The sequence below is a fragment of the Anomaloglossus baeobatrachus genome, chromosome 2, assembly GCF_048569485.1.
Source record: "Anomaloglossus baeobatrachus isolate aAnoBae1 chromosome 2, aAnoBae1.hap1, whole genome shotgun sequence".
Taxonomy (NCBI): Eukaryota; Metazoa; Chordata; class Amphibia; order Anura; family Aromobatidae; genus Anomaloglossus; species Anomaloglossus baeobatrachus.
Window position 1 is genome coordinate 476,299,616 of NC_134354.1, and position 22,152 is coordinate 476,321,767.

Sequence of the window (22,152 nt, forward strand, 5' to 3'; positions counted from 1 at the left end):
AGGAGCGAGGAACATCTCCTTACCTGTGTCCCGCCTGCAATGAGGAAGGAAGGAGGTGGGCGGGATGTTTACGTCCCGCTCATCTTCGCCCCTCCACTTCTATTGGCCACCTGCCGTGAGACGTCGCTGTGACGCTGCACGACCCGCCCCCTTAGGAAGGAGGCGGGTCGCCGGCCACAGCGACGTTGCAGGGCAGGTAAGTGCGCGTGAAGCTGCCGTAGCGATAATGTTCGCTACGGCAGCTATCACAAGATATCGCATCTGCGACGGGGGCGGGGACTATCGCGCTCGGCATCGCTACAATCGGCTAGCGATGTCGCAGCGTGCAAAGTACCCCTAGGTCTGAGGTATGCAACATTGTAGGCAAAATTATTTTTTTATTTTGGATGTATTGTGAATTTACTAATATATACAGTGCCTACAAGTAGTATTCAACCCCCTGCAGATTTAGCAGATTTACACATTCGGAATTAACTTGGCATTGTGACATTTGGACTGTAGATCAGCCTGGAAGTGTGAAATGCACTGCAGCAAAAAAGAATGTTATTTCTTTTTTTATTTTTTTTTAAAATTGTGAAAAGTTTATTCAGAGGGTCATTTATTATTCAACCCCTCAAACCACAAGAATTATGTTTGGTTCCCCTAAAGTATTAAGAAGTATTTAAGGCACAAAGAACAATGAACTTCACATGTTTGGATTAATTATCTCTTTTTCCAGCCTTTTCTGACTAATTAAGACCCTCCCCAAACTTGTGAACAGCACTCATACTTGGTCAACATGGGAAAGACAAAGGAGCATTCCAAGGCCATCAGAGACAAGATCGTGGAGGGTCACAAGGCTGGCAAGGGGTACAAAATCCTTTTCAAGGAGTTGGGCCTACCTGTCTCCACTGTTGGGAGCATCATCCGGAAGTGGAAGGCTTATGGAACTAGAGTTAGCCTTCCACGGCCTGGACAGCCTTTGAAAGTTTCCACCCGTGCCGAGGCCAGGCTTGTCCGAAGAGTCAAAGCTAACCCAAGGACAACAAGGAAGGAGCTCCGGGAAGATGTGATGGCAGTGGGGACATTGGTTTCAGTCAATACCATAAGTAACGTACTCCACTGCAATGGTCTCCGTTCCAGACGAGCCCGTAATGTACCTTTACTTTCAAAGCGTCATGTCAAGGCTCGTCTACAGTTTGCTCATGATCACTTGGAGGACTCTGAGACAGACTGGTTCAAGGTTCTCTGGTCTGATGAGACCAAGATCGAGATCTTTGGTGCCAACCACACACGTGACGTTTGGAGACTGGATGGCACTGCATACGACCTCAAGAATACCATCCCTACAGTCAAGCATGGTGGTGGCAGCATCATGCTGTGGGGCTGTTTCTCAGCCAAGGGGCCTGGCCATCTGCTCCGCATCCATGGGAAGATGGATAGCACGGCCTACCTGGAGATTTTGGCCAAGAACCTCCGCTCCTCCATCAAGGATCTTAAAATGGGTCGTCATTTCATCTTCCAACAAGACAACGACCCAAAGCACACAGCCAAGAAAACCAAGGCCTGGTTCAAGAGGGAAAAAATCAAGGTGTTGCTGTGGCCTAGTCAGTCTCCTGACCTTAACCCAATTGAAAACTTGTGGAAGGAGCTCAAGATTAAAGTCCACATGAGACACCCAAAGAACCTAGATAACTTGGAGAAGATCTGCATGGAGGAGTGGGCCAAGATAACTCCAGAGACCTGTGCCGGCTTGATCAGGTCTTATAAAAGACGATTATTAGCTGTAATTGCAAACAAGGGTTATTCCACAAAATATTAAACCTAGGGGTTGAATAATAATTGACCCACACTTTTATGTTGAAAATTTATTAAAATTTAACTGAGCAACATAACTTGTTGGTTTGTAAGATTTATGCATCTGTTCATAAATCCTGCTCTTGTTTGAAGTTTGCAGGCTCTAACTTATTTGCATCTTATCAAACCTGCTAAATCTGCAGGGGGTTGAATACTACTTGTAGGCACTGTATATATATGTATATATATATATATATATATATATATATATATACATATATATATAGTATGTGTGTATATTATATATATATATTTGAAAATGTTTGTCATCCCTAAATTGCATATATTACTTAAAGACATATTTCATTACTTAGTAGAGTGTGGCAGATGCAACAAAATATTTGGCACCCCCGCTGATTTCTAGAAGTGGGGGTCCAAAAATTCCTCTATGTCAATAGGGAGGTGGTGCACATTCGAGAGCACTGCTCCATTCACTTCCATGGGACCGGTGAAATAGCTATCACCATTAGCCCTATACTTTGGGATCAGTCAGACCCCAGCAATGAAATCTCCTACTGTGGGTGATAAATGTTGTTTATCGGACAAGCCCATGAAGTAATTTTGGAAAAATAAATATTACTTACATTAGATAAATATTAAACTATGAAATCTGCTAAAAGAAGAATTATGCCTAAACATAGGAATTATTGTTATTTGCAACCCAGTCATTGTGCACTCTTTAGATGTAGCTGGAAATAAATTCGGATAAGAGGCAGTAGATCAGTGCTGAAGACCGAAGAGGCGATGAAAAGCCAATAGGATAGTATTGCGGGAACATAGAGGCAATTCAGCTCTTCAACAAGCATGATAGTTTGTAAATGGGAATGGATTATTCAAAAAAGTAATACCAATTGTCATCACACGCTCATGTCACTGTGTGCACATTAGGTTATGCTGCATGTCAGCACAATACTATGTGCTGTTTAGTTTCATGGACTTGTCAGAGGTCTCTGGATAATTGACATAGCTCCCGTTTGCCTTGTAATGGAAAAATTATATTTCAACTTCCATAACTTGTATGTTATTACATGGTCATAAGATGTCAGAATCTAAATGTTCTTGTCTATCTCTGTTCTTAGGCACTAGATGTCTGGGCAATGGGAATCACACTTTATTGTTTTGTATTTGGAAAGGTAAGCAGCCAGCATAGACCCATGTATGCAATATAAATATTGTCTATGAGCAGAATGAACTCTTAAAAGCATTGATTCTATCTATCTATCTATCTATCTATCTATATCCTTTTTGTGTTTGTTTTTTCAGTGCCCTTTTATGGATGAATATATCTTGGTTCTACACAACATAATAAAGCATAAACCGGTGGAGTTCCCAGAACAGTATGTAATAAGTTCTGCCTAAAAAGGGTTTCAATGTATATCGTTCTGAATTGTTAGCACTATAAGTATTAGAGTCCATTCACAAGGACCCCCCAGCGACATGATAGCAATCGGTAAATATTTACCAACTGGCGATCACTTAATAGTTTGTTTATATAGGCAGACCAATGTAAACGATGCGCACTGAGCAACCCGTATTAAATCACTCAGTGCACATAGGCTTCTATGGTTCTCGGAAGTTCGAGTGCAGTTTACACCGCCAAGAACAATGATATTATGCACTGCATAAAATATCTTTCACGCAATTAATAAGCATTTTGCTTGTTCACTGGTTGATTGGCAGCCTGTTTACACTGAAAGATTATCGTGAGACTAGCAATTTTAAGAATGCTTGTTTATGATTATTTTTCAGTGTATATGCAGCAATAAGCCCCAATCAATCAAGACCGGCAATGTTCACTTCAGTCTTGATGAGGGGTCGTGTTGAAGTTTGGAGCGCCTCGCAACAACTGTTACTCCAGTCAGGGACTAGTGTTATGTTTGTGGCATGAGGTGCACCACAGCTCATCATTCATTAGACAAGTGGGCGTCACCACACCCCGTCCTTCTCTCATCCCACCCCTGATCTGCCCATTTTGGGAGAGATTGTAACCGGTGATGTCAAAACCCCAACCGTGACAAAAATTTTGTAACATTTTAGAACTGTTTTATGTACACTTTGATATACCTAAGTCTTCACTTCTACTTAAATACATGTAATTCCTTCCCTTTTTGAGTAAAATCTATCAGGTTGTGATGACATACCTCACTAAATGATATAACTGACTGTAACACAATATATTATCATGGATTATGTCCTACTACAGTATGTTGAGTTGTGTCATGAAATACTTTTTGTCTCTTCTGTTGCTTTTCTGTTAAAGGCCAGTCGTTAGTGATGAACTTAAAGACTTGATTGTGAGAATGCTGGATAAGAAGCCAGAAGATAGAATAACAGTACCAGAAATAAAGGTCTAACAACATTTCTGATTACTTTATGTAATATTTTAATCTTCTTATTTATACATTAACCTATAACATATAGGTTAGCCTTTATGTAGTAAATTTTTTTAAAACTTTTATAATTTTGTCATACAACAGTTCAGAAAAACTTTAGAGTAGTTAATAATTTACCTTGTGATGCTATAACATATTAAATACCATAGATGCCAATATTTCTAGGAATCAATATGCCTCGCCCTGCATCTATTGGGAATGTCCACAAAGCACCCATTAACTTCAACAGTCCAACGCAGAATGTCCATTTTTTGAACACAGTTTATATAAAACCCAGCCCCTTACCATACCATTCTGTAAGTATCAGTACAAGATTTACCACCCTTTGTCTTCCAAAACGGCATCAAAGCATCAATTCATCTAAGTACATTTGCACACAGTTTGTGAAGAAACTCGGCTGGAAGGATGTACCAATAAACTTGGATGATTCACCACAGATCTTGTGGTGTCGCTTAATGTAATCCCCCACAGATTTGAGATCAAGATCTTTGGAAGAAGTATCATCACTTCCAGGACTACTTGTTCTTCTTTATGCTGAATATACCGTAATTTTCGCTTTATAAGACGCACTTTTGTTCCCCCAAATTTTGAGGGAAAGTAGGGGGTGCGTCTTATAATCCGAATATACGGGGGGGGGAGTGTATGTGTATATATATATATATATATATATATATATATACACTGCAGGGTCCAGGGGAGGTGGGGGCAGCTCTGGAGCGCTGCGGGCGGCAGCGTTAGATCTCCTGCTCCCGCTCATATAATATGCACAGCCGCTGTCCATCACCGTGGTGTTGAAACCGCACCGCAGTGATGGGCTGAGGCAGCGGCGCATGCCCCCCCTGTGTTAGATATGGCCCCCATGCTGCGGCTCATCCTAAGATAAAAAAGCTTTACTTACCCCCTCCAGCATTTTTCCCCAGTGTCCCTGCTTCCACTGTGATCAGGCACGCAGAGATGATATCACTCTGCTGTGCCGATCACATGACTGGCACCGAGAACCAGGAAGTGCAGGAGAGCAGAAACACGGAGGGAGACATGAGGGAGGACAGCGCTGAGAAGGTAAGTAAAGAGTGTTTTATTTTACTATGGGCAGCAGCATGGGGGCGATATCTAACACAGGGGGACTTGTGTGATCTATAGGGGCCATGGGCAGCACAGGGGGAAATGTTCAATCCATAGAGGGCCATAGGCAGCACAGGGGAACGTGTGCAATCCACAGGGGGCCATAGGCAGCACAGGGGACTGTGTGCAATCCATAGGGAGCCATAGGCAGCACATGGGAACGTGTATAATCCATAGGGGGCCATAGGCAGCACAGGGGAACATGTGCAATCCATAGGGGGCCATAGGCAGCACAGGGGAACTTGTGCAATCCATAGGGGGCCATAGGCAGCACAGGGTAACGTGTGCAATCCATAGGGGGCCATAGGCAGCACAGGGGACGTGTGCAATCCATAGGGGGCCATAGGCAGCACAGGGAAACATGTGCAATCCATAGGGGGCCATAGGCAGCAAAGGGGAACGTGTGAAATCCATAGGGGGCCATAGGCAGCACAGGGGAATGTGTGCAATCCATAGGGGGATATAGGCAGCACAGGGGAACGTGTGCAATCCATAGGGGGCCATAGCAGCATAGGAGAACGTGTGCAATTCATAGGGGGCCATAGGCAGCACAGGGGAACGTGTACAATCCATAGGGGGCCATAGACAGCACAGGGGAATGTGTGCAATCCATAGGGGGCCATAGGCAGCACAGGGGAACGTGTGCAATCCATAGAGGGCCATAGGCAGCACAGGGGACGTGTGCAATCCATAGGGGGCCATAGGCAGCACAGGGGAACATGTGCAATCCATAGGGGGCCATAGGCAGCACAGGGGAACGTGTGAATTCCATAGGGGGCCATAGGCAGCACAGGGGAATGTGTGCAATCCATAGGGGGCTATAGGCAGCACAGGGGAACGTGTGCAATCCATAGGGGGCCATAGGCAGCATAGGAGAACATGTGCAATCCATAGGGGGCCATAGGCAGCACAGGGGGACATGTGCCATCCATAGGGGGCCATGGGCAGCACAAGGGGACGCTTTCCATCCATAGAAGACCCGTGCCAGCTGTAGAAGACGTGGGACATCCATAGGAGACATGTGCCAGATGTAGGAGACGTGTGTCAGCAATAGGAGACTTGTGCCAGGCTGCCAGCAATAGGGGACGCGTGCCAGCACAGGGGTACATGTGCCATAAATAGGGGATGTGTGCCAGCAATAGGGGATGTGTGCCATCAATGGGGGACATATGGCATCACTGGGGGACGTGTGCCAGCACAAGGGGGCTATATTCAATATAAGGGGGCCATATCCAGATTAAGGGGGCCATATCTAGATTAAGGGGGCTAATTTTAGGATGGGGGGCTATGAGGGACATATACCCTATATGAGTTGTTAGATGGACAGTGGCATTATAAGATGGACCCCAAATTTGGGGGTGCGTCTTATAATCAGGTGCGTCTTATAAAGCGAAAAATACTGTAGTTCATATTGACATTGGATGTGTGTTTGGGGTGGTTGTTCTGATGCACAATACATTTAGAGCCAATCAGATGCCTTCCTGATGCCTCCATAATGGATATATTTTCCTGTATTCAGTATTGAACATATGATTAACCTTGACCCAATTCCCAACTCCTTTTTTTAAAAATGCAGCCCCAAACTTGCAAGGAACCTTCACCATGCTTCACAGTTACCTGCAGATAGTTACATAGTTACATAGGTTAAAAAAAGACCTAGGTCCATCTAGTTCAACCTTCCTCCACCAATTACACATTTTGTCCCTAAGTCATTTATAACCGACAATGTAAACTGTAACTGTAAAGAACCCTTTCCTATTTAGCTGTCGGAATCGCTTTTCTTCCACTCGCAGTGTATGCCCCCTGGTCCTTAGTATTGTCTTTGGAAGGAATAAGTCATGTGCCAGTCCTTTATATTGACCACACATGTATTTATACATATAAATGAGATCTGTTCTGAGATGTCTTTTATCTAACCAAAAGAAATCTAACTTTTTCAACCTCTCATCATATGTGAGGTCTTCCATTCCTTGCAGTAGTCTAGTTACCCACCTTTGAACTGACTCTAACTTTTGAATGTCCGTTTTAAAATGTGGAGCCCAAAACTGGATCCCATACTCCAGATGTGACCTTACAAGTGATTAATAGAGGGGTAACAATACGTTGCGATCACGGGATCTAATCTTATACACTCTAAAATCTTGTTTGCTTTTGCAGCTGCAGCCTGACATTGAGTGCTGCTGCTCAGCTTATTTGTAACCAGAATACCCAAGTCCTTCTCCTGTTCTATAGTCCCGAGTTTACTTCCATTTAATGTATATGTAGCTATAGGATATAGTCCTAGGTGCATTACTTTACATTTATCAACATTAAATCTCATTTGCCAAGTGTCTGCCCATTCTGACATTTTATCCAAATCGTTTTGTAATATTGTACTATCATTGACCGTTTTTAATATCCTACATAGTTTCTGTCGTCACTAAAGACTGACACTTTACTATCAATCCCATCCACAGGGCCATTAATAAAGAGATTAAAAAGAATTGGTCCTCCCACAGATCCATGCGGCACCCCACTGCTGACTATAGCCCATTTAGAGAATGTACCATTTATGACTACACTTTGTTTCCTATCTTTTAGCCAATTTATTACCATTTGCATATAGTTTCTACTAGTCCTTGCTTCTGGAGCTTTAGTATAAGGCTATTATGTGGTACAGTATCAAATGCCTTTACAAAGTCCAAATAAATCACATCAGCTGCATTACCAATTGTCTTGCTAAATTCTACTAAAAAGGGGGGCTGAAAGCCCGTACTTACGAAGCGCTCACTGATATCCTAATCAGGCACGAATACTAATATTCTTTATAGCAAGATACTATTTATTTTAATAGCACATGAATATATATATAGTCAATGGTACATAGGCATAAGAACTATAGTCATAGAAACTTATACAATAACAGAAATATGCATCAACATTACCGTTATGTTGTAGCAATCCTTTCACATCGGAGGGACTCGAGTTAATGATAAGGAATCAACATGGCATGGCATCACAGGAACAGTGCGTACGTACACTTCAATGTCCTGGAAGGTATTTCCCTACCATTAAGCGAGTCTGGTGTATTTTTATAGGAAAACATTGTAGGTTGTGTCAAAACGGTCACCAGCATGTGACAGCTGAGTCATGTTCATGTAACTTAACCACAAACTGCTGGGGGCACCGTTTGCTTCCTGCACATTTCCTGCACATCCTGCCAGTGGTCAACTGGTCAACTGTGGTCGGCCATAGTGTTAGCGAAATATTGCAATGAGCCGTAAATTTCATATGCAAACTTCCTTCAACCTGTCTTTACGCTAACCACAAGTTTCCTGTAAGTGGAACTGTAAATGTTACTTCCTTTATCTTCAAAACTGCTTCAGAAACCTGTGTGACATGTATTCCTTGGTATTAGTGAAATATTATCCAAAGGACATCTTCTTTGATACTGAATTATTGATGGATCAAATAATATCTGGGATCACTCCTATCTTATGATTATGATTTGATTCCTATCTAATCACACATTCTTTCAGTCATATCACATTGGTATCACAATCGGTCCTTGATCCCAGGGATTATTTTCCATCATCAGTATCCCACTAGAAGAAGATCACTCGGAATATACCATACCATGACCAAGAAATATTGTTTGCCACAAATTGTCTTGCTTTGTTTAGATAAACGTTGAATCACAAATATAATCAGTTTCACTACTATGTATAGTATATTAAAACTAAAAGCAATATTATCTGAAAAGCTCCCTTAAATATCATGTGTTTTGGCATTTGCTCGATATTCAAAGGAATCATTACACATTACATTTCCCGATATGTTACTACAAGTTTCACTAGTCCCATTTATGAACATATTGGCATAAGGCCATAACATATCATGAATTGTCCTTTCCACTAAGCTGGGTTTAAAAGCATCTACAGTCCATAGAGATGAATATCAGGTTAGTCAGTCCAGTCTTATATCTTAGTACCCAAATTCCTCCCTTAAAAGCCAGATATTGCAAATTGGTGACTGTTGCATTCAAATTGCCTTGCCACCATGGAAGATTGATCCATCCCACTATGGAAATGGGTACTGTAGTATTCTATAGACGAACACTTAGAGTGTCTTTATCAGCAAGATGATCAGAACAACTTTTCTACTTTAAGATTTCCTCCATCGATACCGGGACATCCAGATAAGGGATACTGGTGGCTGTAACCGGAGAATGTGTACAGATCCAGCAATCTGTGTGTTGAAAATGTGATGATGCATCAGAAATTTATTCGCCATAGGTTCCTCCTGATGTAGACTTGTCCATCCAACGACCAAAGAGGCAAACATCAAACACAGGAATTTCTCCATCTCATCACTATCGAGCTCTTCCCAGTAACCGATACCATGGATTCCGCTTATTTACAACACCATCTGCAAATAAAGATACACTATTATTCTCGTAAATAACATTTTTCTTGTGGGACATATTCCCACTTTTCCACTCCTGGTCTCATTATCAGGAGAGTACGATCTTTTCCGACCGCTATTACCTCTGTCTCTGAGGGCGGTCCTTGGAGGTTTTGAATCCATATTTTTGCTCCTACATTTTTAATATTAGAGGATCCAAAACCTTTAGTACCCCGTATTGTTAATTCTGCTGGGGCAGTTCCTTCTCTTATTTCAGACAAGTTTATTGGAATTATTAACATCTGAGCCACCTTCTGGTGTTTCATCAATATCAAAGGTTCATTTCCCAAATTTAGCATCAGTACCTTGATTTCTCCCTGATAATCTGCCTCTATTACCCCTCCCACCACTATGGCTCCTTTTAACGCTAAGCTAGAACGAGTGGCTATTTGACCATAATGATCCTTTGGTGTATGGCAACCCAATCCTGTTGAAATTGGTTTTACCTTACCTGGGGGTACCACGACAGTTTCCAATGTACTGAGGTCTAAACCTGCTGAATAAGGTGTCGCTATTTCTGGTGTGCCCAAACAGCTGTACCTTGCCTTGTCAACTGTTGGACTGACTTGTCTGATGGCTGCTGCTTTATCTGCTTCTGAATTAAACAAACGTTCAAGTGAGTTAGTAGGGACATGAGCATCGACATGAAATACAGTGGTCTTGGTAGATTGAATAATCCCTTCAATGTCTTGCCACACTTCCCTGACAATCTCAAACTCATTTTGCTGTTCCTCTCCCCAGTGGAACTCATATTTTTTCCTCGTTACTTTGTACAAATGAGCCAACATTTGTCCCAAATGAGGGATATGTTGTCTCCAAAAATCAAACAATCCAATATAAGACTGAGTCTCCTGTTTGGATTTAGGGACCGGAAAATTAATAATTTTCTGTCTGGCATTGGGCAAGATCTCTCTGTGCCCCTTGTTCCACTGAATCCCTAGAAATGTTACCACCTGAGACGGTCCTTGAACCTTGGCATCATTGATTTCCCATCCTTTACTCCTCATATGAGCAATCAGTTTTGTCAATTGATCTTTCACACTTTGCTCATCTTGTCCTTGTATCATTATATCATTGATATAATGTGAGATCTGCATTTCCTTATGACAAGACATAACCCCAAAGGAGAATTTTCCTTCGGTTAGATTAAGAGTCATCCATTTTAGGACATCAATTCCCAAAATATATTCTGGTATAGCAACTACCAGCACCGTATACTGCTTGATAGGTAAATTACCTATCTTCAAAGCTACCTGTGTCTGAACCCCGGTGATCACTTGACCACCTAGTCCAGCAATTTTTACTCGAGGTCCTTTTATTTTTTCTGGGTTTCCATGAATTAATGTAGCCTCCGCCCCCGTGTCAATCAAAGCTGGGACTCTTTGAACATTTCCCCCTTTCCAATGTATGCTAAGATTGACGTAGGGACGTTCGTCCCTTTTTATCAATAGGGGGGCTTGGCTGGCTACCTATGGTAAATCACTTCCTTCTGAACTTTCATTTACACAGACTTCAGTCTGTGCATTAGCCCTTCCTTCCGTGACCTTTGTGGCCACGGCTGCAGCCAGTTCTTCCCATGGATAAACTGACTGAAAATCTTCCCAAGACACTTTCTTTGGGGTTTTTTCCCCTTTTCCCTCTGATTTCTTTACCTTGGGGGTTTTTGAACCCCCTTCCACATTTGTAGTGGTCACTTTCTTTGCAGATAGAACTTTCTGTTTGTACAACTTCCATAATTCTCCTGTCTCCTTTCCATCAATCCTTTCCTTATTGATCCCGGCTTTAAGCAAAGCCTGGAACATGTCTTTGCGAGACACCCATGGGGCCTCCCCTACTGATTTCTCTTTACAATCAGGATTGTTTGGCTTTTTGTATGCTGGAGGAGCATGTTTAACCAGCCTATTTCTTATGCTGGCTGTCAATGGGTACTGGAGATAATCATCATCCATTCCCAAAAGAGGAAGAGCATTCCTCATTGCTTCTTCCTTCAGCCTTTCCATACCATCTTTTAAGGTATACCAAGGTTTATCATTGATAGGAAAGTCTGCTTCTGATGGATATTTGTCCAGAAAAGCATGGGCTAAGATCATGATTAAGTTTTGAGTACCATGCTCATTATGATCAACAAAATAATTTTTTATTGATCTCTGAATTACTGGGTCACGAGACATGGTGACAAATTTTGTCACGTCTCCGGCGTCAAAGTGCACTGCACCTCCTCCGAGATCGTGCACCCTGACCAACCAGGGAATTTCTCCTTCTCCTGGTTTTTGTCTAAACTGTGTTAAAATGCTATCAACTTCTCCCTGAGAGTAATCTTCAATGGTTACTCGATTTTTTACATGAGGAATCGTTCTCTCATTTGTGATGGCATTACCATCGTTGTCATATTGCAGATTCCCCTGACCATCCCGGACATGTTCCCGGATGATCTCATTCTCTGTCCTCTCTAGGTGCCTCCTTATTGGATTAGCCTGAATCTTCCCTTTATGGTAATCCTCCTCATCAGATGATGAAGATGAATCCCACACATCCCCATCCCAAGTATCGGGATCCCAGTTTATAGAAGCTGAGGCGATACTTTTATGTACTTTGGTTTTATTTACCTTTCCTCTTCTTTTCTTGTACTTATTTTGAGCAATTTGGATTTTATTTACCTTTCCTCTTCTTTTCTTGTACTTATTTTGAGCAATTTTTATGGCAGCTTTTTGTGCCACATTCTGATAATGTTCCAATTTATCCTTCAACAGTCGGGTATTACATTCCATAACTGTTTTCAGGCCACCTAATTCTATCATCTTTTGTTCCATCTGGGAACTTTTCTTCTGCATCTTTAGATTACGCTCATGCATTACACTATATGCACTTGCCAAAATCCAGATGCGCCGTCCTAAAGACACTACATCACCTGTTTTCACAGGGACACTACCGAATACATTCACAACATCGGTAGCTTCACTACCCTTAAGCTTATCCTGCCATTGTTTGCGCCGTGCTAAAGACACTACATCACCTGTTTTCACAGGGACACTACCGAATACATTCACAACATCAGTAGCTTCACTACCCTTAAGCTTATCCTGCCATTGTTTGTGCCGTGCTAAAGACACTACATCACCTGCTTTCACAGGGGCACCACTGAGTACATTCACAGCATCAGTAGCTTCACAACCCTTAAGCTTGTCCTGCCATTGTTCTACCAATCCACAAGACACTACATCACCTGTTTTCACAGGGTCACTACTGAGTACATTCACAACATCAGTAGCTTCACAACCCTTGAGCTTATTCTGCCATTGTTCTGCCAATCCACAATTGACCAATTCATGTGCTATAAGATTGTAGGGAGCCTCAGTCCAGCCGAGGATCTCCACAACAACTTCCTTAACATTATCCTTACGTTTTCTGAACATTTTGACACTATGCAAAAAGATTGAAAAATATCTGGAAATTTGCCAAATATATGTTTTTAACTTCTAAATTACAAAAATTCGTTAATTACCTCTAATAGAAGTAATCCTGCCGACTACGCCAATTTATGTCTTGCTAAATTCTACTAAGAAGGGGGCTGAAAGCCCGTACTTACGAAGCGCTCACTGATATCCTAATCAGGCACGAATACTAATATTCTTTATAGCAAGATACTATTTATTTTAATAGCACATGAATATATATAGTCAATGGTGCATAGGCATAAGAACTATAGTCATAGAAACTTATACAATAACAGAAATATGCATCAACATTACCGTTATGTTGTAGCAATCCTTTCACATCGGAGGGAACTCGAGTTAATGATAAGGAATCAACATGGCATCTTGGCATGGCATCACAGGAACAGTGCGTACGTACACTTCAATGTCCTGGAAGGTATTTCCCTACCATTAAGTGAGTCTGGTGTATTTTTTATAGGAAAATATTGTAGGTTGTGTCTAAATGGTCACCAGCATGTGACAGCTGAGTCATGTTCATGTAACTTGACCACAAAATGTTGTAGGTAACGGCAGCTTCCTGCACATTTCCTGCACATCCTGCCAGTTGACAACTGGCTGACCACAGTTTGACCAGTGTTAGTGAAATATTGCAATGAGCCGTAAATTTCATCCTTAAAACTGTCTTTAAGCTAACCACAAGTTTCCTGTAAGTGGAACTGTAAATGTTACTTCCTTTATCTTCAACTGCTTCAAGACATGTATTCCTTGGTCATCATTTTGGCCCTCCAAAGGACATCTTCTTTGATACTGAATTATTGATGGATCAAATAATATCTGGGATCACTCCTATCTTATGATTATGATTCCTATCTAATCACACATACTTCAGTCATATCACATTGGTATCACACCAATATCCAGATTTGCACTTACCTCCTCATAGAACCCCAACATGATGGTTAGACATGACTTATCTTTTATGAATCCATGTTGTATGTCAGTTATTATATTATTTTCTGCAATATATTTTTGCATGCCATCCCTTAAAATGCCCTCAAAAACTTTTCATACTACTGATGTCAGGCTTACTGTACACTAGTTGCCTGGATCCACCTTCTTACCTTTCTTAAATATCGGTACCACATCAGCAATCCTCCAATCCTGAGGCACCAACCCTGTTACAAGCAAGTCTAAGAAGATGAGATACAGCGGTTTGTCGATTACGGAGCTCAATTCCCTCAATATTCGTGGATGAGTGCCATCTGGCCCGGGGAATTTTTTAATGTTTAATTTACTCCGACGCAGGCGTACTTCTTCTTGTGTTAAATTAATTATATCGGGTGGTGAACTTTGATTTTTGATGTCTTTAATCATCCCTGGAATAGTCAGTTCCTTGGTGAACACAGATGAGAAGTACCTGGTTAATATGTCAGTCTTTTATGTGTCCTTTATAATTAACTTATATTTTAAGGGGCCAATACCATCCTTTCTTTTCCTTTTGGCATTAATGTATTTATAATTTTTTTTTTAATTTATTTTAATGTCCTTGGCGATTTTTGTTTCAGTAGCTAATTTTGCTTGCTTGATTTCTTTTTACATTTCCTATTAATAGCTTTATACTTCTGAAATGCTATTTCTGTATTCTTAGCCTTCAAGAGTTTAAACGCCCTTTATTTTTTTTATTATACTTTGAACTGTCTTATTTATCCATAGTGGTTTCTTTTTATTCCTGGACATTTTATTACCAGAGGGTATACATTTTTTTTACAGGACTCTAGGAGTATATCCTTAAACTTACCCCATTTATGTTCGGTCTCTCCAGTTACCATGACATTGTCCCAATCTACATAATTAAGCTTTTCCCATACTTTGTTGACATCAGATTTCCTAAAATCCCAGGTTTTAGCATTTCCCCTTTGAAATGTTCTATTGAATATTACCTTGAAGCTTACCATATTATGATCGCTGGTACCCAAGTGCTCCCAGACCTGTAGATCTGAAATTGTATCTGGTCTATTTGACAGGATCAGATCTAGCAAATTATCTCCCCTCGTCGGTTCATCTACCATGTGACAGAGGAAATTGTCTTAAATTGTAGATAAGAACTTACAACTGTTAGCACAACCAGAAGATTCTATGTCCCACTGAATGTCTGGATAGTTGAACTCCCCCATAATAGGAACCTGATTATTATTATTAGCTGCCTTTTCAATTTGTTGCAGCATTTCACCCTCTACCTGTTCAACTATATTAGGAGGCTTATAGCAAACTCCAATTAGCAGCTTTCCATTATTCCCCTCGCCATGTACATTTACCCATACTGACTCTACATTGTTGCCACTACCCCCAATGTCATAATTGAGCAAAGGTCTTAGGTTAGATTTGATAAATATACACACTCTTCCCCCTTTTTTGTCTTTCCTGTCTTTCCTGATTGTAGTATAACCCACTACATTTGTCACCCAGTCATGGCTCTCATTCAGGCAGGGTTTCGTAATGCCCACCACATCATAATCCATGGTTGACATAAGACTCTACAATTCATTCATTTTGTTAGCAAGACTTCTTGCATTTGCCAGTAGACATTTAATACTATTAACACATTCCTTACTTCTTGCCTCCCTACATTACTTGCATGTCACAGCCCCCCCCCCTAAACCTTCATTGACCCCCAACTATCTCACTGTCTCTATCTGCTCTATCTATCCCCTTATTTGCTTCACTACCCTCACTCCCCCCAGATACTCATTTTTGTACCACTCTCCAGCCCTTATCTAACTAAGCAAACTGTTTTCTGTTTTTGCCAATTTTTTTAACTTTGACTCAAAGAAAACTTACTGCCATTTTTCTGTACTAAAGTTTGTAAGTTTTCGTGCATAGTTGAGTCATATGGCCTTGTTTCCATGTTGGAGGCCGAAATACTTCCATAAAGACCACTTCTGGCCAGACGTCTTCAAGCAATGGTATAGAAGGATGTAGGTGGGTCAGATTGGTTACAGTCGGTTCTGAGCTGATGGCATTCTTGGTGTTGGACGTGTTCCAATTTCGCTGGAAAATAATGTCTTTCCTCTGCTGCACTGTTTCTTTGGCTGACAGTTGCAGCTATGGTCTTCATAATAGCCATTTATTGGTGTACCCAACACTAATAAATACATAAATGCTTTGATCCTCATAATAGCCCATTTATTTGTGTGTCCAACGCTGAGAAATGCAGGTAAATACTTATCCATCATAGAATACCACCAGGGAGGTGTCTGTCAGTATCCAAATTTACTCTACAGCAGGACAACGACCCTAAACATACAGCCTATGTCATTAATAACTATTTCCAGTGTTAAGAAGAACAAGGAGTCCTGTTGATGATATAGCCCCCAATGATCCCTGATCTCAACACAATCGAGTCTGTCTAGGGTTATAGGAAGAGACAGAAGGATGAGAATAAGCCTATAGTCACAGATGTAGCTGGTTCTCCCAGATGTTTGGAACAACATCCTTACCAAGATTCCTTTAAAAACTTTCTGCAAGTGTACCTACAGTAGAAGAATTGATGTTGTTTTGAAGGCAATATGATAGTGACACCAAATGTAGATTTGGCTTAGATTTATCTTACATTTGATTTAGATTTATCTTTTGTTCATTTCCCCTACAATTGGATAATTGATAAACTTAACTATTAAAACTTCAATTTTTATAAAAAAAAAGCCTTCTTACTTTGCAGCATTTTTTCACAGCTGATTAAAATGTTTGCACAGTACTATATATATATATATATATATATATATATATATATATATATGTCATAGTGTGCTCTATTAACAACACATGTAGTTCAATTCTGCTGACATTTGTAAGTAAGTACATTTGTAAGTTAAAGAGAACCTGTCAGCAGGATTTAGCATTATAAAGTAAAGCCATGGCCATAATGGCGGTCTGATGCTGATTAAATCTGTGGTTCTTGAATAATCATCCTGTAAAGTTTTCATCAGATGACATCTGTGCATCGGAGCGAGACTCAGGGGTAGGTTCTTCTTCTTTTCTACCCCTCTGCCTGCCTCCTCTATTTCTTTGACAGGTCACTCAGTGACTTGCCGCCTGTTTGAAATTCCACGCTACTGCCACTATCATTACGGTGGTCAGCGCATGCCAGTGTGATTCTGCAGCCACTCTGTAGGTCTTCAATAAAATTTTCGCCAGAGGCGGTTTGTGCACAGATCGATATTTCAGCACAATGACCTCTTCATTGAGCCGAAATCTCGATGTGGGCATGGGCCACCCCGACTCCATTTCATTGAAGACCATGTTCAGTGTGATTCTATAGACTGTCTTGAATATAATGGTTCCAGAGGTGGCGCATGCGCAGATCGAGATTTCGGCTTAATGAAAAGGTAATTGAGCTGTGTACGCACCACCTCCGGTGCTACTTTATTGAGGACCTGCAGATTCACAGTGCGCATGCACTGCGCAACTCCATGATGGCAGCAGTGGTGCAGACTTCTAAAAAGGAGGCAGGTCATGGAATAATCAGTATTAAAGAGAAACATGGCACTTCTGATATAACAGTGTGCTCTGGTAGGGTCCAACTCCGTGGAGATGCAATGTAATTGAGCCAGGCACTCCCAGGGGGATTTTTTTTAAAGATTTTATTAATGACGGCAATAGTTCAAAGTTCAAAACGTTTCGGTCAATATGCTGACCTTCAGCAAGGTCAGCACATTAACCGAAACGTTTTGAACTATTGCCGTCATTAATAAAATCTTCAAAAAAAAATCCCCCTGGGAGTGCCTGGTTCAATGACACTGAATAATCAGTGATCTGTAGAAGAAACAGAGGAGGAAAACAGAGGGGTGGAGAAGAAGACGACCCTAACCCCTAAGTCCTGCCCCGATGCCCAGAAGACGTCATCAGATGAAAACTTTAAAGGTAGAATATTCAACAACCAGAGATGGAATTCCTTCACTACAGGTATCTATTTAATCAGCATTCACAGTGCCATTATGGCTTTACTTTATAGTGCTAAATCCTGCTGACAGGTTCTCTTTAATGCTTGCATTATCTCATTTTCTGCAGGTCATAGTGATGAAGTGGAGTTTTGCTTTAAATCCCAAGTAATAAATTACAAATATGTGAATAATTCACTAATAATGTTCAAGGTTCAAAACATCTTTACAGACACTGGCTTCAAATCTTGAAAAGAAATCTAGAATTAATGCTTGTCCTACTTTTTAAGACACTTATAAATTCTTCAGTGTTAACTTTTTGCAATAAACTCCATAGCAACAGACACATCAAACGCGTACCTTTCAGTGAAGTAAGATTTGTTGTCCTAGCCGGTTTTACGATCCTTTGATATTAGACATCCACTTTGCAGCACATGAATCTTATTTAAATGGAATAATTATTCATAAATAACATCTTTCTATGATTTTTCCTTTCTAAGCAAGATAAAGCCATTTACGCTATTAATAAAAATATCAGTGACCCCAAATGATGTACAATTAGATTGGGTTCAATTTCCATATGAATTAGCTGTACTGCAGATGAAATGTCTCCATTCTGTCTATACAGAATTGTTTTTATAATCTCAGCTTCATCCTTGGGTATCCAAAAATGGGGAAGACCCATTGCCTCTGGAGGAAGAGCATTGTACAATTGTGGAGGTCACTGAGGAGGAAGTGAAGAATTCAGTCAAGCTTATCCCAAGTTTAACAACTGTGGTAAGACATTTTATGTATTGCATTTACTATGTGATTTCTTTGGTATATTTCATTAGTAATAATTTTCTAAATATGTCAGAAACGTAATATGGATGTGAAATGTCTATATTTATAGAAAGATAACTCAAACATGTATTTAACATCATTGAACTCTTAATGAGGGCTAAAGCACAACAAAACATTAAATCCTATCATCTTAAATGTATGGTCTTGCCTAATTAAAGGGCACTGTCAAATTTACTTACATAAAATGCAGTATACAGTGAGTAGTGGAGATGAGTGGAACGGTCATGGGAATTGACTTTGAATCAACATCAGGGTGGGTTTCCCCATATCTCCTACATCACATGGTCTAGTCATTTTGGGATTTTCAGCCTAGGGATAGGATATCAGAGCCAGTGGCATACCACTAAAGGCGGCAGACCATGAAGACACTCTTGGGTCCGTGATTCGGAAATGCCCTGTGCCAGCACCGACACAGGGCCCCACCACCCAGTACCACTCTTTCAAACTGTATCGAATGTCGATACAGTTCAAAGCAATGATAACAAAGAGCACACTCCACTGACGCTCCCTCTGATTACATCACTTTAACACAGAGCTTCAGAGCTCTCACTGTTTAGACCAGAGCACTGTGGGACCAAGAATAGGTGAGTTTTTTCGTTTAAATAAGTGAGTTCATGATGGCCATAATGCTTCATGGTTGACTATGGGATGCGTTATACTATATGGAGGACTATCAAAAGTGTGTTATACTATATGAAGGACTATGGGCACATTATACAATAAGAAGGACTATGGGTTGTGCGTTATAGTACATGGAGGACTATGGGAAGTGCATTATTCTACATGGAGGGCTATGGGGGGTGCATTACATATGAAAGACTATGGATGGGGCGTTATATTATGTGGAGGGCTATGGGGGGGCATTATACAGGGTGGTCCATAAGTATGGATACACCTTGGGTGGGCCATAAGTATGGATACACCCTGATAAAAAGATTAAAGTTGAAATCAAAATGGCGGCTTTGCAGATGGCCGCCATGGGCGTCACCTGGCCATGGCGACCATGTACTAATATTCCACAAACGGTATGGTGATATCAGCAACCACTTCCATTTTATCAGGGTGTATCCATACTTATAGCCCACCCAGGGTGTATCCATACTTATGGCCCACCCTGTACTATATCAAGGACTAAGGGGTGTACTATACTATATGGAGTACTATGGGGGGGGGGCATTATATGTGGAGGACTATGGAGGGTGCATTATATTATATGGAGGACTATGGAGGGAGCATTCTATTTTATGCAGAACTATGGGGGTGCAGAATACTATATGGAGGACTGTTGTAGGTGAATTATACTATATGGAAGACTTATGTTCATTATACAGTATAGAGGTGTGCATTTTACTGTATGGAAAACGTTTGGGTTGTATTATAATATATGGAGGAGCATTATATCTGGAGGACTATGGAGAGTGCATTATAGGGTCATTGACCTTATGCAAGCAACTACCCTTGCTACAAGGGTAATAATTTTAAATGGATTTTAATAGTGGATGCCATGTTGCAGATGCAGAGCTCCTGATGTGCCTAAACATTGGAAACCACCAACAATTGATTTTGAAAACTAAACCACTCAAGGAATTTAGATGTTTGGTGAGCACCTTGAACCCCCATAATTTTATTACCCTGAGCCGTGAAAATGAAAAAATTCATTTTTACCACAAAAATGTTGGTTTAAACCCAAACTTTTCATTTTCATAAGGGCAAGATGAGGAATTGGACTATACAATTTGTTATGCAATTTCTTCTGATTAAACTGATACCCCATATGGAAAACTTCAGTCTGGGCACAAGACATGGCTCAGAAGGGAAGGAGCGCTATTTGAATTTTGGAACGCCATTTTGGTTGGAATATATTGTGTACACATGTTACACTCGAAGATCCCCTGAGATGCCAAAAAAGCCCAAAAGTGAACTCATTCTGCAAACTGCACCTCTCAAGGAATTCATCTTGGGTTGTAGCGAGCAATTTTAACCCTCAGGTGATTCACGGAATTATATAACATTGGGCTGTGAAAATAAAACAAAAACATTTTTTTTGCACTAAAATGTTGCTTTGGCCCCAAAGTTTTAATTTTCAAAAAGGGTAGCAGGAGAAAATGGACCATACAATTTCTTACACAATTTCTCCTGAGTATACCAATACCCCATTTATGGTCCAAAACTACTTTTGAGTCACGGTGCAAAGCTTAGAAGAAGGGAAGGAGCACCATATTGGAGTGCAGATTTACGGTAGTTGGAATAGTTTGGGGCGCTATGTCACATTGATAGAGCCCCTTATATGCTAGAACAGTAGACTGCCCACAAGTTACCCCATTTTACAAAGTATACCCGTCAATTAATTCATCTAGGGGTGCATAATTTTATACCATTGGGTGGTGAAGAAAGAAAAATTATTTTTTTCACTAAAATGTTGTTTTAGCCCCACGTTTATAATTTTTATAAGGGCTAAAAAGAAAAAAAATGAACCACACAGTTTGTTGTGTAATGTTTCCTGAGTGCGCAGTTATCACCAATGTAATCAGGAACTATTTTTGAGGTACAGTGCAAAGCTGAGAAGGGAATGAGCACCATATTAGACATCAGAATTTGACTCTTCTCACTAGAATAATTCCAAACATGTGGACACTAATTGTGGTTTAGACACATTATAGGGCTCATAAGGGAAGGGGGCATTTGTACTTGGAAGTATTCACTGAAGAGGTTAACTAGTGTGACAGTTTTATAGATCAGGTTGTTCCAAATGTGGCGATACTAAATGTGTGTACTGTTTTGCTTTACATAAATAGACGTATTTATTGATATGTTTTTTCTGTATTGTATGATTTTTTTTTTCATTTTTACAATATTTTTCATTTTATTTTTACTTAGTCCCTATATGGGACATTAACTTTTATTACTCTGATTGCTGGTATAATGCATTGCAATGTACCAGCATTGCAATACATTATACCTGTCAGTGTGACATTGACAAAAGCCTCTTAGACCATGCTCTTTTAAATGTTTAAAAAATGGCATGCGGTCCACCACAATTTTGATACCCAGCCAAGATAAAGCCTCACAGCTGAGGGCTCTTATTCTCAGGCTGGGAGACCCACGTTATTGGGAGCCCCCCAGGCTAAAAATATCAGCCATCAG

General features: G+C 40.6%; 1 protein-coding gene across 4 annotated transcripts in view; it reads left to right on the plus strand.

The window, feature by feature from the left end:
• CAMKK1 (calcium/calmodulin dependent protein kinase kinase 1) overlaps positions 1-22,152 on the plus strand; it is a 445,750-nt gene that overhangs the window by 381,119 nt on the left and 42,479 nt on the right. For all 4 annotated transcript variants that reach the window (XM_075336377.1, XM_075336378.1, XM_075336379.1 and 1 more), the window contains 4 exons: positions 2,916-2,969; positions 3,100-3,173; positions 4,097-4,184; positions 18,814-18,942. In XM_075336377.1, coding sequence (XP_075192492.1) covers positions 2,916-2,969; positions 3,100-3,173; positions 4,097-4,184; positions 18,814-18,942 — 345 coding nt within the window. The remainder of the gene's footprint in view (positions 1-2,915; positions 2,970-3,099; positions 3,174-4,096; positions 4,185-18,813; positions 18,943-22,152) is intronic.